Source organism: Hemibagrus wyckioides, linkage group LG17 (assembly GCF_019097595.1).
Source record: "Hemibagrus wyckioides isolate EC202008001 linkage group LG17, SWU_Hwy_1.0, whole genome shotgun sequence".
NCBI lineage: Eukaryota > Metazoa > Chordata > Actinopteri > Siluriformes > Bagridae > Hemibagrus > Hemibagrus wyckioides.
Genome location: NC_080726.1, coordinates 10,824,699 through 10,841,965, shown reverse-complemented (window position 1 = coordinate 10,841,965; position 17,267 = coordinate 10,824,699). Strand labels below are relative to the sequence as shown.

At 37.2% G+C, this 17,267-nt stretch overlaps 1 protein-coding gene across 4 annotated transcripts in view; it reads right to left on the bottom strand.

Moving 5' to 3' along the window:
• Window positions 1-17,267, bottom strand: part of mtus2b (microtubule associated tumor suppressor candidate 2b) — a 36,938-nt gene that overhangs the window by 19,541 nt on the left and 130 nt on the right. For 2 of the 4 annotated variants that reach the window (XR_009206970.1, XM_058413471.1), the window contains exons 2-4: window positions 7,930-9,849; window positions 7,596-7,803; window positions 5,277-5,483 (exon numbers count right to left, since the gene is read on the bottom strand). Coding sequence is in view for 3 of the 4 variants with exons in the window: in XM_058413471.1 (XP_058269454.1) it covers window positions 5,277-5,483; window positions 7,596-7,803; window positions 7,930-9,669 (2,155 nt within the window). In the remaining variant the exon portion in view is untranslated. Of the gene's footprint in view, window positions 1-5,276; window positions 5,484-7,595; window positions 7,804-7,929; window positions 9,850-15,530; window positions 15,672-17,267 lie in introns of those variants that run through there. The other 2 variants (XM_058413473.1, XM_058413474.1) reach the window with 2 other exon arrangements.

Genomic DNA, 17,267 nt, shown 5'->3' with positions numbered 1-17,267 from the left:
AGAGATGCTAGTCATGAGCTGGAATAGCAAATATTGCTCAGTAGATATTAATTAATTAATATTGCTAATAGACCTTAGCTTTCAAAGTAAAGTTAGCTCATGATTCTTTTATATTCCAAACAGTATGAAACAAACATCATCATGGCTGTAAATCCCAACAAACAGCTCCAGTCCGGTTCTACCAATACCTTAGATCTGAATTATGCTAGCTGTAGAGATCAAAACAACACAGCAGAGACACAGAGTGATGTATTGAGATACCACAGACATCCAAACCCACCATAAAACACACACTGACTAATCACTGAGGTAATTTAATTCAGTACTAACTCTTATTCTCATATGTGATGTACACAAGTGGGGGAAAAAATAAGAGACCACTGCAAAATAATCAGTTTCTTATGTTATTTTCTTCCAGGTTCATGTATTGGTGAGATGAACAGTTTTGTTTAATTTTTTGTGAACTGCTGATAATATTTCTCCTAAATTCCAAATCTAACTATTGTTATTTAGAGTGTATATTTAAAGGAAATGACAACACATCAAAATAACCCAAGATCATGCAGTATTTGCAGAGCTTTAATAACTTTACTAAAAACAAAATGCAAATAATTTGTAAACAAATTGTGTTAATGCTTTGGCTAAATAACATTAAGAAATCAGTATTTGGTGGAATAACCCTGATTTGCATGCGTTTTGGCTCCATGCTCTCCACCAGTTTTTCACATTGCTGTTGGGGAACTTTATACCACTCTTTTTGCAAAAAAAAAAAGCAAACAGCTCAGCTTTGCTTTATGGTTTGTGACCATCCATCTTCCTCTTGATGACATTCCAGAGGTTTTCAATAAGGGTTCAAATCTGGAGATTGGGCAGTGGTCTCTTATTTTTTTCCAGAGCTGTATTTGGCTCATTTAGCCAATCCCGTTTACTCCTCATTTAAAGTACACCATGATATTAAGTCTCTGACACAGCTAACATTTTCCTAGACAATTTAAGCTAACTGCTAACAGGAAAAACTGCTTGGTAGCAATTTTAAACTCTTGCCAGCACTAGTAGCCAAACATAACAACATCCATGTTACACTGGTGTTTTTACATTTGACATGTTTTTATGTTACATGTTCTACAGTAGTACTGCTGGTGGTTTATTCGGAAAGCTTAACAAATACATTACAAATTTTGTATTATATCCAAATACATTTTTCCCTCCATTTCCCCCGTGCAAACAATCTGACCCTACCAAGCACAAACATCACCAAACCACATATAAAGTGACCCGAAACATTAGCTTGAAGAACATTTAAGTCATCAAACCTAATAAGCTTGTAGTTCCTCTCTCATATTAGCAAGCAGAGGCTGAATCTGGCATTCAGTTCTGGGTTTGTGTTATCATACATTAGGGCCCACATATATCATTAAAGCTACAATAAATAAGAGTCCAGCATTTTAAGAGAAACATAAGAGGAACACATTCCCGTGCATACTTTAATATGTCATCCACACTTACATGACAGCAAATCCTGCTTTGGCGTGTCTCTTTGAAAAACAAAGGTAAGAAGCGGTACAAAGTATCCTAGCAATGTGAACATTTCTGCAACAATCCTGTCTATTAAAAAAAAAAAAAATCCTCTTGACCTGAATTTCTTTTGCTACATCATTTAAAGTTCCAGGTTGGTAAAGCTTTAAGATGGGAGCTGATAGCCATGCCAGCACTGTGTAAACGGTTGCTAATATCAATAGCTATTAGCCATGTCCATCATAGACGAATGACTAAAAGATAGATGCTGTTATCACCGTGTCTCTCACCATGAACTAGACCATGCTAGAAAGCAAAAGTGGTCATCAAGGCGTGGACAAGAGATCATTCCGGGTGTGGGAGGACAGCTGTTGTTATATTTCTTATTCAAGCTTTCCATTTGCGCTTACTGGCCCTAGCATCTGACAAAAATGCTACAGGCATACATGTAAATAACAGGCAGACGAGTTGTGGATAGCGGGGTCATAAAAGTCGGCAGCACTAGAATGCACTGCTGCTGAACCTCCAGCTGTCTAAGAGCCAAATGTTTCCTCACTATAGTATCAGGCAAGCTTGAACTTCTCTGAAAGTCATAGCAGGGGTGACAAACTCTAGATTCTGGAGAGTCACAACTATGCTGAGGTTAGTTTGAGTTACTCTAAGTATCAGTGGATGTATGGGTTGGTTGTTTTTATGTTAGGAGACAGAGCAATCTCAGACTAATGGGTTGAATACTAACTGCATGTTGTAGGTAGAGTCAGAAGAGAGAGAGTGTGTGAGTGAATGAGAGAGAAAGTGAGAGTTAGAGAGAGAGAGAGAGAGAGAGAGAGAGAAGGCTATTCTCAGCATTTTCTCATACTGCAGCAATTGACTCAGCACTGCTTCTGCAGCAGAGGATAGACAATGAGTTCATGCAGTGACTGCGTTTAGAGAAAGATGACTATAGCAAAGTGGAGGCAAGAAAATCTAGTACACACCACACACTACAGCCACCTCACATTTCACAAAGACACATTTACATATCACAATATAGTCGAATTCTCCACATAATCTCTACCTACCAGTGTATGTGATAACTCAGGACAACATATTACCCAAAAATGAAGTCTAAGGCCGATTGTTCAAGCATTCAATACGTGTTTTTGCAAAGCATGTACTGTATCTTTGCAGGATATTTACATTCCTTGAGAAAAGTACTAAATAAAGTTTGATAAAACTCCATACCGTCAGTATTGCTAACATTCTATCACCTCTATCTCATTCTTAGTGCAACTGTTATAGATGTAAATTTGAATGATATGTTATAAAGTATATAATGTTCCATATATATACGGCAAGTTCCCTTTCACTTTCATATCACTAACATTTTAGAAAAGCAAGGTTTTAGTAATAATAATTTAAAAAAAAAATAATGCATTCTATTTAGGTAGCAGCTTCCTGAGCCTCAAGGTCACTGTACACAAATATACAGGACTATTGGTACATTATATACTGATTTATAAGTACAGATTAATCAGTACAGGAAATTTCATTTTCAAGGTCAAAATTCTTGTCTGTGGTTATGTGCACATACACTAGTGGGTGGAATATGGGGAAGTAGGAGTCTGCAGTCACAAAGTCATACTAACAGTGAGTGGTCAACTGATGTGGCTTTTTTAGTTGCCCGTACTGATATTTCCATGATAGTCTGAGAACTGAAATGATTCTGATTTACTGTTCTGAACATTCTGAATATTTCTAAACATCCCTCATGCACCAGCAACTGTTATCTATCTATCTATCTATCTATCTATCTATCTATCTATCTATCTATCTATCTATCTATCTATCTATCTGCCTGCCTGCCTGTCTGTCTGTCTGTCTGTCTGTCTATTTATTTATTTATTTATTTATTTATTTATTTATTGAGAGCCAATCAATCAGTACAAATTTAAAGATTATGGTCAACAAAAACCAGTCTATTCACGTAAATTTAATTTCAGTTCAGTTTTTACATGGATTAAGCGTCTTCTCTTTTCGTTGATCAGTTGAAAAAAAATCATTTTTGTCTAATATAAAAGAGACAAAACACATTTCTATATGCGGAATATAAATCAAGTTGGCAGATCCATTTATTTTAAGCACTATACAACTAAGCTAGTTTTGCCAGTGCTGGTTTTCTGGCAGTCCCAAGATTTAAGATTTCTTGACAAGAAAGCTACTGTTGATGTAATGGGTAAAATTGAAGTTTTGCAAGAATACAAAGAATAAATATGCGCAGTAGGTATGACTATCAGCAAGCCAAGCACAGTTACATGTCTGCTGACTTGAAGCCATCCCAGAACTACATTATCAGCAACCAGAACAAGTCTGCTTTCTGAAGATATGAATTTCAATTATAAAAATAATTACGGAGAGTGTATTGTTTCAGATAAACACTGAAAGCTTAAACCTAAGAACAAAGCAGCTTCAAACACATTATGGAGTGGTTGAGCGAACTTGATGAAAAGCAGTGAGTCAGTCACACCACAAACTAGCACACACAAGTCTGAGTATAAATTCATGCACTCACTTGTGTCATCTTGGCAGAGTGAGAATATAATTCAGCGCTTAATAATATATAGATACATGTAGTGTGAATAGATGGTGTTAAATGTCATACCTCACAAGAAACATAGGACTTTTTAGGAATATTTGAAAATGCTAAAGCGAGTATCTATTCCGGCTATTCTGGTGTAGTTATTTTTGTTTTTGTGAATGACACCCTCTATTCTGCACCAAAACTCTTCCGCTGTTGGAGCAATTAGAAAGTCATTTTGCCTGCTCTGAGAAATCCTTCCTTCTGTGAGGAAGAAAATTCACCCAGAGAAGCACAAAAAAACTTAGAGATTAATGATAGGGCATCCTTCCATTTCCCTAGCAACAGTGAAATGGAGGAAGAGAGAATGGAAAGGGTGAAATCAAACCCCACACGATCGCAGTACAAATCAGACTCACACCGGACACAAGTCCTCACAGCAGAGGAAAGATGAACTGACTAGGAAGAGAAATCTGTCACTTCACTGCTGTCCTTTCTGCCCTGCAACATGATTCCCATGAAACTATTAAATCGATCAGAACTCTCTCGTCTCACACTTTTACTCTGCCTCATTAACAACACTATTAACCCCCTTCCCCCTTTCCCACTTTTCCTTTCTTCCATGTAGTAACACAATAAATTGAATTTGGCAACACTGGAAAACACTGCATTTGACATTTGGAACTGATAAAAAAAAAAATACCCCTGGCACAAAAGCACGTGTTTTACTATTATGGCTCATTATCGATATAATGAGAATAGCATGCCACAGTTCATTTCTGTGTTTAATGAGGTTACTTAAAATCCGTTTACCAAATTATGTTCCCTCTGCAGAAATAATTCTGCCTAAGACAGAAAGCAATTTAACTTTGTTGCTTTTCTCTGGCACTGTCTTTAGAGAATTTTAGAAACAAAAGCAGTAAATTAAGTCCCAGGTGTCTTATAGTACTGCTATCATGGAACAACAGACACTCTTCTATTTCTAAATCATTTATTCTAAACCTTATTTCCATTTCCTGAGGTTAAGAAGCATGACTCTGTGCAAGAGACTAATGAGAATGACTCGGCTCCAGTTTCTACTCCAATCCCAGTATTGTCACAGACAGCAGTCTGGCACTTCAATCCTGAAAATAATAATGATAGCACAGAATTCACCCAGATTTCTCACCAAGTGAGAAATTTAAAGTAAATAAAGAGCACTTACAGTGAGCAGGGCGACATGGGCTGCTATGAGTACTGTCGTTGGATTGGTTACTGGACACGGAGGACACACTGGCACTGCGGACGAAGCCGAAAGCAGCCAGGCGAGCAGTGGGTAAGTGGGAGAAGCCCGGCGGGCGCAGGCCAGACTGACCCGATTTGGGGAGGAGGGACTTGGGAGCGACCTCTAATATCGGCTTCTTCAACTCCCCTGATAGAATATTAGAAAAGAATTTATTTTGGATTTCATTCAAAGTAAATGAAGTGTATTAAAGATTTATGGCATGCAGAATTATATGCATTCATTCAGCGTAAATGAAATATACAAAATAACGTATAGAATAAATCACATTTTCCAGTCAAACAATAAAAATAACAGCTAAATATCACATTATAAGAGAAGCTAAAGCTTCTGAAATTACACAAAGGTAAATAAGTAATAATAAATAAATGATTGCCCTATAGCTTATAAACTGGACTGTTCTGTCAGCATAGGCCTCTAGCACAAGTAAGAGTTTATTCACAGCAGTAAAACATTTAATATTCCTTTTTGATCATGAATTGTTTTACTCCTAACAGACATCACAGACAGCACTATTCCTTCTCATGCTGAATTTATTTTAATGGCCTTCAAGATGGAGTAAGATATTTAAATGTAATTATATTTTTCTGCTTTTATCCAAAACAGGAAAACCGAAGCAAAATCCAATCCAAGTCTAATAATGAGCAGTTAAGTGTACAGGGCCTTGTTCAAGGGCTCAGCTGTGGTTTTCCGTCAGCCCTAGGATTTAAACTGAGATTCCCTGGCTCTATGGAATATGGTTTTATAGCTGATGTTTATTGTATATGGAGCTAAAAATTTTAAAATGCTCTATTTAAATAGAACTATACAGAATCTTGAGCTTTGGCTATAAAAACTGCGCAGAATATGAAGGAATCAAAGCTCAGTAAACATATTCAGAAGGTGTAAAATGAGCAGCTCTTGAATTTGACTGCTGTCATGGGTTTCTAACTTCAAAGAGGGAAATGGTGTAAGAGGTCCCATGCATATGCAATTCTCAAAATGATTACAGTACAAAGCCTCATGGCTGGTATGGAAACACTTTAGCCTTAGGCTGGATAATTAAACCATGAACCATTCGGGGAAGAGAGTGTTAGCCTGTGCATTTTATGATTGCACTGCTGCATAGTTTATTACACACAGGAGTAGAGATGCAGTGTTTGGTATAGGATTTATTCACAGCAAAAAAAATGCATTAATTATAATTTGTGACAATAGAAATATCGTAATTTGCTATTTACCACACTGAATCTGACACGGAGGTGCTCTTTAATTGGGCTGGATATTTTCGTGGAATGAAAATCCACACATCTAACACCAGGTTAGATGTGTTCCACACATCTAACACCAGGTACATGCTTTTTGCAGAGTTAATGCTGCACAATGGTAAATTAATACATTCTAAAATAGATTATAATTACCATCTTTATTAAAAGTTTTAGGGAATTAGTAACAACAGAATATTCATTCGTTTATCCATAAATGAGACTACAAATAGGGCAGACATGGAAGAGCCTTACCATCATTCAACAAATGTTGTGGTTTGTTTTGGTATTTTGATTTAATTTAATACTAATGACCTCTTTTGACTAACCAACCATTTAAACTGTTGCTATTTGGAAAATATATGCCAATATTCTATTAATTTTCTTGCTTTTCTTGAAGTTGCACGATCATGAGTCAGTGTGCTCCATTAAATTCCATAAAGTTATTACGATGGTCAAAAAGTTAACTGCTAAAAGAGGCCCAATGGGGCATGAATCATGTTGTCTTATGCATGCTCATTGAGGAGGAGAAGCAGTCAGAAAAGTACATGTCAGGGCTGTTAGGATTTTTTTTTTTATTCATACCAAACTTGGGTAGTTTTAAATACTCAATGGCCATACAGAAACCTGGCAACCCTGGATTAAGATTAGTGGTTCTACCATTTCAACAGAGGTATATTGTGCTCTCTGAAGATAAAATGAGCTGCTACACTGTATGCTGGATGTCAAAAAGAAGAATATCCAAAAAACTTTAACTGCTTAATAGTGGGCTACTCTGAAAAAAACCCTATAGCATAAGTATGATAGAGTCTTGTCTTAAATTTGTTGAGGCTATGTCTTTGTACCCAACCAAAATCTAAGGCAATGAGGCACCGTTGTTTGTTCAATAGTCACTGCACATCTTTAGAGAGCACAAATTTGTGCATTTTCTCTCACTATTGGATGTTAAGGAGCAGTGTTATGTTATTTAATCATCCATTATCATGTGCTAACTAACCTGTGGGATCTTGGTAGCAGTGTGTAGGCTGCACCATTGAAGCTGAGTGGCTGAGAGGAGAAGTTGACCTCTGACCTGTCATCAGCATCCTGGCTTTGGTTGTAGGTTGTCTTGTGACTGCTCCAAGGCCGAGCTGAGGCCGTAGAGCCCTTGGTGATCGATAGGCACCAGCTACTTCATACGCACTAAGGTGTGCTCCTCTGCCCACCTAGACAAAAATCAAGCAGGACCATTTAAAATGTCAGCATATGGCAAATATCTACACAGAAATTACAATACAATTCCAAAACCAGAACTGTAATAAAAATTGCAAATCTTTCACATGAATTCTCACCTCATGCATATAGTTGCCTGGGAGCTCACCATGGAAACTTTCTGACTTCCCCACCATTTTATGAGGTACAGTATGACCTGGTGGTCTGATGCCAGACACCATCAGGCCAGTTGATGGGTAGTATCCTGATTTCTGCGATTCCTGTCGATACTTGTCATGAAGGATATTTGAGGAGCTCATGACTGGTGAACCTCTGGATCCTGCAACTTTTGGCTCTTTTGTGGCCAGGATACTAGAGTACGGTGAAAGCCTTGAAGGCAGAGTAGAAGCTTCATATGGACTCTCTGTAGAATGGGGCTTTGCCTGAGGGCTCTTCCGGACGTAAGTGATTATTTTTGGGCGGACGTTTTTAGGTCTTTGAGGAGGAGAGGACTTCGTAAAATCAGATTCTGATTTAGATGGCTGTTGAGGGGGAATTGGTTTTGGGATGCCACTACTGAAATAGCTTTTACTTGGAAGCTTCAAACCAGTAGCAAGCCTCTGTGGAGAACCAGATGGTTCCTGGTTTGGAGTTAGTGTGCTTACAGTCTTGGCTGGTGAAGAAAGTGGTTGTTGTTTAGGGGAGCTGGTGCTTTTAGAAGATGGAGGAGTAGAGGGGTGTGAAGAAGTGCCCATTGGCATTCGCCTTTCCAGGCGAGATGGGCTAGCACTCTGTGCTCTTTCAAAAGATGCCTGTTTCTGGTACAGTCTGGGTTCTGCTACTACACTTTGACTGGGTGCTTCTGTTGAGGATCTCTGAATTGTTTCTAAAGTTTCCTCCTTTTGGAATTGTTTAGATTTTATTTCATGACTGGTATCGTGAGGAATCTTGCTGGCCACTGAAAAAGAATGTGCGTCATCTGACCCAAATGGTTGGCGAGATTTTTGCTGAAATGAAACCACTTTTGGATCTTTATGTTTACATTCTTCCATAATTGAAGCCGGGTGCTTCTCAGCAGCATCCACATTGTTCTCATTGGCATTTTCTATTTTATTGTGCTCATTTTTAGCACCTGCAACAGTTGGTTTACATTCATTTATGTCAGTTTTTGACTGGCCTAAGGATTCTTTGCATGTTTTTACATATTGGTTTTGAGCTGCTTGATTTTCTCGTGCTTCCAAATAAGGTTCCTCAGGTAAAACAGTAGTGTTCAGATTGAGATCTACATGAGTTCGTTCAGTGTGTGGAGAACTTTTGCTCTTATCTGAAATTGTCAGACAGGACTGTGAGGCAAGACTGGACATTGTGGAGTAACAGGATACAAATACATCATTATCTGAACTAAACTCAGCCCTAGAAGGGCATGTCTCCATCTCTTTGCTGATGGATTGGTGGGAAGCTGTTTCTTGCTCTTTTGTAGCTAATTTTGTGTCTTTTTTAAGACCAACCTCAGTTTGTGTATTATTTTTGGAAAAGGTGCCTAGTGTCAGACCATCATCTTTAACATAACTGTCCTCTGAATCGACAAGGTAAGCCTCCAGTTCCTGGCATTCCAACATCTCAAACTCTGCCAGTTCAGGATCATCATACTGAGAGTCTGTGCCCCAGATGATGATTTTGTCCTGTTCTTCAGTGTGAGATATGAAAGAGGATTGAGTACCAATGTCCTCCAAAGTTCTACCATCTTTACTCTGAATCTCATTTGCATTGGCATCTCCGTCCCATGAATGCTCAGAGCACCTGTTGTTGTTTCTGATTTCCCCATGATCATCCTGAAAGCTGGATCCAACAGGTCCACCAAGCTTGTCATTCATGCTCATGTTTCATTAAGAAACTGTCTCTAGGTTCTCATGACTATCACATCGATTTTTGTGTCATTTCTCTTTTAAGACTTTTTTGATATGCCTAAGCTCACTCCAATAATATATTCTTGCATCTTTTATGAAGCACAAGTAATTGCTCCACGTTGACAGACACCAGAAGCTGTTGCTTTCAACTGGCTAAAAAGGCAAAAGAAAAAAAACAATCACATTCTGACACAGGGGTTTCACAGAAAGACTATAAATTATTTTAATACAATGCACAATGCCAGTGGCTAAATTGGTTAAATGATATGATTATGAATAGAATGCCTTTTCACATTTTTATCGATTCATTTTCACAAAACATCTTTAATTAGATATTTGCCCCTTAAGGTGTAGAAAAATATGCACTAAATGGATAAATTTAATATGCTCATTAGCAACACAATATTGTGTATGTCTCAGAGCCTCATTGCTTATGTTATGACTTTATATGTTTCCCTTTCACAGCAAAGGATATTTTGGTACAAACTTTACAAACTTTTTTACCCTTACAGATATTTCGGCAATACTTATACCAACTTAAAACAGAAAGGATGCTCATTCCTTAAACTTGTGTTTATGATTGTGTAGGATTTAAAAACTCTAATAAGAAATGTATCCTATCCATTAATTTTTTAGAAAGGAAGTCCAGTGCAAAATGAGAAAGACGTTATCATGACCTTAGTGTTATGAGATTTTATATAATCTGGGACATCAGGTGTTTGCCATTTACTGCTCAACATGACCTACACTTTATATTTACTTCAATTTTGATAAGCCAGGGCCACTTATGTTGCCTATTCATACTGAATGATTATGGAAAGATAGGATCTCATCATATTCATTTCACAATATTCATACATTTTCATACATGTTTTTTAATAGATAACCCACAACACAGGCCATACCTATCAGCATAAACAGATGCTACAAATGTGTTTAGTAAACAGCTTTGTTTAGTAAAAATACTCCAGTATATATAGCCCTGAAAATGAGCTTGGCATTTTCTGTACATTGCAAGAAATAGTCTGCACCACACAATTACATCCTGTTTCATGTGCTTGCTGTAAATGGGGTTCTCAGTACTGCGTACTGTTATGCAAATCCTGATAGATTTTGTGCACGGTTATTTATGAATGGCGAAAGCCATACAGTAAGTGATAAAATGAAAGCATAGGCTCTGTTTTTACCCAGCAACACGTCTGGCTCTAAAACTATGCCAGAAGGTTAATCACTGCCTGAGGTAAAGACTCACTAATGTGTTAAGAAGGTACATTTATTCCTATGCGAAACACACGTGTATACTGTATATTAGCTTTAAAACTGCATTAAGTAAAAATATTAATTAAGATTACTTAAGTAAATTGAGATAATATCCTAGGATAGACTGCATTAAAGCCATTTAAACAGCTTTAATGTATAGTATTGTACCATACAAGCAAAAGTCTAGGTAGATGCTTGAAATTGTTAAATAATGGTAAATAGTTTTGGAATAAAGTAAACGAATGGAAATAAATGACACTCCAGAGCTGCTTTCATTTGCTATAACTGTATTCCTGTCCATTGAGTCCCATATTGAATCAATTTATATTCCTGTTGCAGATTACATGATTATAAAGCATTGGCTGCAAAAAGGAAATGACAGTTTTTAATTGATAGGTGACCTTTTTATGATTTGTGAAAACATTTAAACCTGTTATGTTGTGACAAATACCATAGACACACCGAGCAGATGGTCAGAGTAACTGTGCCAAATAAAAAAAAGAAAAAGAAAAGAAGAAGCATTCATCATTCATAGACTTATTCATACGTCTCTAAGGTATAGAACATGTACATGTACTATTAATAAACTGTAAAAAAAAAAAAATGTCTTCTTTATTAAATGTGAAGAATATAGTGACTGTCAAGAATTATAGTGATTATAGTGTCAGGGTTATATGAATTATTCACAGTACCGCACACTAATATAATCATTTTAACAGTTATGATTGGAAGGTAATAAATATTCAACCAATGTGAAGCAGAAAAAGACTGTGACTAACAGCCTTGTCAGTTACACATGACAGTTCTTATCCCTGTCCTTGTCAGCAGCAGAAATCAAGAAGTACGTGGCTTGAATAAGAGACCAAAATGTATGCTGTCTGTCTTACTGCACAAGTAATAGAGCTGAAATGATAAATGTAGGCTTAATAGTAGTTTAATCAGTGGAAAAATGGCTTAACAGAGCACAATTATCTGGATTGTCTGACCAGTAGTTAGACACTGAATTTGAAGCGAGCTGTATCAGGTGTACAGTATGTCTCTCTTCATCTTCCCCAGATATGAACCTGACCTACTTTTATTTTTGCAAAGATTAAAATGTTCTCTTTCTACAGAGCTTCTGGTAGACTAGAACAATTTGAAACATTCTACATAAAGGAGAACATTTCTCGTTCACAGGGAGTTTAGAAATAATTACAATATCGGCTGCCAAAACTGTCTGCAGCTACGTGCAGAAATTGTTTGGAAATGTTCATACGGTTGTTACTTTGACACCTACATTCAAGCAACTGATGAACAATATTTAAGTCACATTACCATGATGCATAAATAAATCTGAAGAAACAAATTAGGGTAGAGTTGCAATATAAACCCATCTATTAGAGACAAAAGCAGGCCTAAATTTCATTAAATTGCCCTAAAACCCGTTTTGTAAGGACGAAAGTTAATACTATAATCCTCTTGCCAGCCCTTTAAATCTCACTGCACAAAAACAAAACATCAAAATCGACATTATCCATTTAGTTAGCTAGCTAGATAGCTGAAGGAAATTTAATGGATGTCAACAATGGGGCTATATTTATAATGATATCATATAATCACATTATTCCAAAGAGGAGTCCAATGCTGCAATGCCGTACTTGGGTAGGGAAGCGAATCATAATGATTCGGAACAGACAGACAGACAGACAGACAGACAGACAGACAGACAGACAGACAGACAGACAGACAGACAGACAGACAGATAGATAGATAGATAGATAGATAGATAGATAGATAGATAGATAGATAGCAGTAGTTGTGTCTGTTCTCAGGCTGAATTTTAAAAATACAGTATTTTTGTAATGCCTCTTGGAAAATAGTCTTTGGAATAATGTAATTATGTGATAACATTATAAATATAAATCCACTGTTGACATCCTTTCGAAAATCTTTCCACTAACTTGCTAGCTAAATAAATGCTTAATGTATACACTTTGGTGTTTTATTTCTGTGTAATGAGATTTTATGGTTGGTTGGCTAGCTGGTATTAGAGCAATTTAATGACATTATATTTTTTGATAAGACTAGATACTATAAGAAACTATAAGACACTACTATAAGACAATAAGACTGTTATTAACAACTACAAAAACGAAATATGAATATACAGTTTGCAGACATTTTATGTGATTTTAGCAGGACCTGCATACTTCATTTACACATGCTGCATTTCTTACTAGTGAAACTCTGTAAACTAGCATTGCAAATAATGCAGATAGCTTTCTGTTACTTCCAGAATAGCAGTAATGCACATATAGTTGCTCTGTCAGTGAGAGTAGAGAGAGAAAATTAATCAATCTACAGCTTATCTGTAGGAAGAGATTTTCAAGGGCATCTTTCAGGACAGAGTGAAAAAGTTCAATTCACAATTCAGCACTAAATTTTCTACGCTTATTTAAAACGATATTGCCTTTTTGATTGCTGATACAGATTGACCTGCTAACCATGGTTAATGTAACAATTAGCATGTTAGTCATAGACACTATTTGTCATGAGATAATATATTGAAAGTGACAGTAGGATGGTTAAATGTTTAATAAAAAATAACTTCCGGAAACCACTACAGGAAAAACACAGTAGTAACATGGTAGAATGTATAATAAACATAAGACAATAATTAAATAATTGTTTTATCGGCACATTTTATTAGAAATAAGGTTAGGGTTTGACAGATTTGGGATAGTATACCATACTACTGTGCTCAATTATAATTTTTTCCATTCAGCCAATCACCTGACAGAAGCACACTGAATAAAATAATCCAGATACTGGTAACAAGCTTTAGTTATTGTTTACATCAACCATCAGAACAGAGGGAAAATAATCTCTGTGACTTTGAGAGTGGTACGACAGGCAGTAGTTAATGTACTGAGAGATTTTCAGGCACAGCACTGTCTAGAGTTTACACAGAATGGCGTGAAAACCATCCAACAGTTCTGTGAGTGAAAAGCCCATGTGGATGAAAAAGGTCAGAGGAGAAAGGCCAGACTGGTTCATAAAAAGCCTCAGGATACCTAGCAAGACAGCTCTAGAGGCAAATGGGCAATAGCATAAAATCACTAGGGTTTCCACTTGCGCTGTCAGACATAAAGAGACAAATCTGGGGCTACAGGGGGCACAATCTCACCCACACTGGATAACTGCAGAAGACTGGGTGACGTTAACTGAAGCTCTTGACCTGAATGATTTCAGCTACATTAGTTGACTGGTTCATGTGGTACAGATATTTCTAATAAAGGGGCCAATACCAGCCTTACCACAGTTACTGACGACTGTCAGTAACAATTACTGTACTAATGTTTCCACAGTAAACTGGAGTAAATATTTGGAAAGGTCCTGCACAAAGGGCTTAAACCTTCAAACATATCAAAATCTGATTCACTTTGAGGTTAACGATTGCTTTAGAATTGGCTTTATTAGTCAGTGCCTTACTTCCATGCGCAAAACATCAAAAGTGACCTACTTTCGAGGAAATCAAAGTCTGGTTCAAAATGCCTCAACCTTTTCCAGTGGCAATTAGGTCCCAAAGGCAGTATTTAAAAGAAGCTGAATGGAATAAAATAAGGATACAGTCCAATCAACTTGATGTAAAGATGTAAAAATATATTTATTTAAGGCAAGAGGAAAGAAAGAAACTGGATCAGTCAAACCTTTAGATCAAAACAACCCAGGAGGATCAACACAGATGACTAATAAATTCCTTGGACAGCTCAATTAAAGAGAGAACCAGCCTTCCAAAGTGGAAGTAAAGTGTGTCTCAAATGCAGTAGTCATTCATAACAGGCACTTTTTTTAAAAGAATGAAGGGAGAAAAATTTGCCTTTTTCCTGTACACAACACATAAGCCTGGAACTCCTAGGTCTTGTACAACTCAGCACTGAATCCAGATGTAGTGAATCTCAAGACACTGGGACTTGTTGAGACTGGTTTTCTGTGACTCCAGTGTATACAATAATTAAAATTCACAATAAAGAAGGAGACCAGGAGCTGATATGTATCATGTCGTTTAGCTAAAAATACCATTATCATAGCGTTTTGGAAATTTTTTTTCCTCCAAAGTAAACAGAAATGCTAGGGCCTACTGTAATGTTAAATAATTGGGTACATCATAACAGATCAATCCTGTGTTAAAGGGGCAATTTGTAATTTACAGAACCCACTGCTGCCTATGAACTAAATTACATTTTTTTTTTTTTAAATGCCACAACTTGGTGGGTTTTAAAGAAGAGTTGAACAGATCTGTTAGGGCTGTGGGAAAAGCTAAAAATCCGGGTTGGAAAAAAACATTTATCAAATGCCTGAAATGAACACACCAGCCAGACCACCCTGCAACGCAACAACCCAGTGTATTGCATTTAACTGTATATTTTAAACTTCTAGGCTTTTTATATGTCTATATAAAATTACAAACTGCACCTTTAAAGCCAACATGCAAAGGCAAGAAGAGGCTTGATTCAAGGTGTACTGCTATGTTTCCACTGGATCCCAAACTTTCTCATCTACAATTTGACAAAAATCTAACCAAAGTGACTCACCTGTTAGCGCAGTGCACTGACCTAATGCCATCCCATACAAGTGCTGAGGTATCTTTAACAGTCTCAGTGACTTTTCAGTTTCTCCCTGTCTTGCTCACAGCTCACCTCTTACACTACTAGCAACCCATTAGTCATAGCTGCATCTGGTACGTCTTCTTGTTTCCTCTTTCACTTCAGTTTGTCAGATTTATTCCTGCTGTGTAAATGCTGCTGCTGATAAAAAAAAAATCACCTTGTCACCATTTATGCATTCAGAGCATGCCTGTTGCACCTGTTCCCTAATGAGACAAGCTAACTTACACAGGACTTGTCTGCACTGGACAAGCAGGCTACATCTGCGCTTCTCTTAGGCATTAGGATACAGTGTCTGTCACACAGCAGGCATTTACACGTGTAATGTATGTTGTGGGTGTGTCTATACAGTAAATATATATCAGTTCCACATTTCCTCATCACCCCACTCTAACCTTGTAGTTTGAGAAGCAATGGTGGAGCATTTCCTGCATTCAGCACTTAGCTTTCCGAACTCATGAAATATTAAGACAAGAAAGAAAACAAGCCGGACCCTCATTCCTCTCTAAAGCCAACCCCTCATCAGACTGTCCTAGCAGTTACTCACGCCATAAAATACATCAGCAAGCCAGTACACACTGAGGTTATACAGCTATTCCCAAGAGATTAAATTTGGTAAAGTAATGTTATCAAACACATGGCATTCTAATCATATGGGATAATATCTCCTGCAGTTCAATCAACAGACACACAGCCAAACTTACATAGATAGTATATTATTCATTTTGAATAGTGTTTGTATTAGATGAACTAAACCCGAAAGCTGAATCTGCACCACTGCTCATTTATGCTGTTTACTCAATAGATTAAAATGAAATAAAAACAAAAACACGACATAAAATACTGTACATTTCTGGCAGCAGTGTGACTTCCACTTTGATGCTTTTGATATGCAGCATCACCAAGGTTATGACACAAACAGCAACACCAAGGTAGTGCTCTTTAAATATGATCATAGAAAATATTAGACATTTCATTATGTAGCATGTGGTGCCATGGTTTGTGCATATAGACAGGAAAATGCTGAGACTGTACACTCTGCTCTAGATGCTGCATGTTAGATATATAAAAGTGGGATGTATTAATGATGCGTTAGATATTCATTAGGATGGCTCCAGTTAATGGGTACTACATTTCATTGCACACTAAAAGCAGTCATTATTCAGATCAATTAATACAATAGAAACAGGATTCACAAATGTAATAATTTGGGCTTTAATAAATAATAAAAATAATGAATTGTGCACGTAAACATCCTTGTAAATTTTAATATCTCCTAACATTAGAAGTGCACCAGAGCGCGCGCGCGCGCATTCACACTCTCTCTCTCTCTCTCTCTCTCTCTCTCTCACACACACACACACACACACAGTAAGTGATAACTGTCACACTTCATTAGAGATCACAGCTATATTCCTGCATGCAATGGTGCATTTAACTCGCGCGCGCTGAATCCGTGCCTACTGACCCTACACGTTTCAAGGCTTGTGCAGGTTTCTGCACAGAAACACATCCATATAAGGGGGGCGGGGGTTGAGGGGTAATGCAGCAGCACCAGTGTGTTTATGGTTTCCTTGGGTTGCAGTAAAACCGCAAAAATAATGCAGCAGCAGGTGACAGGTAGCTTTACACTCTACACAGACTGCACAGCATCATGAGGTGAAC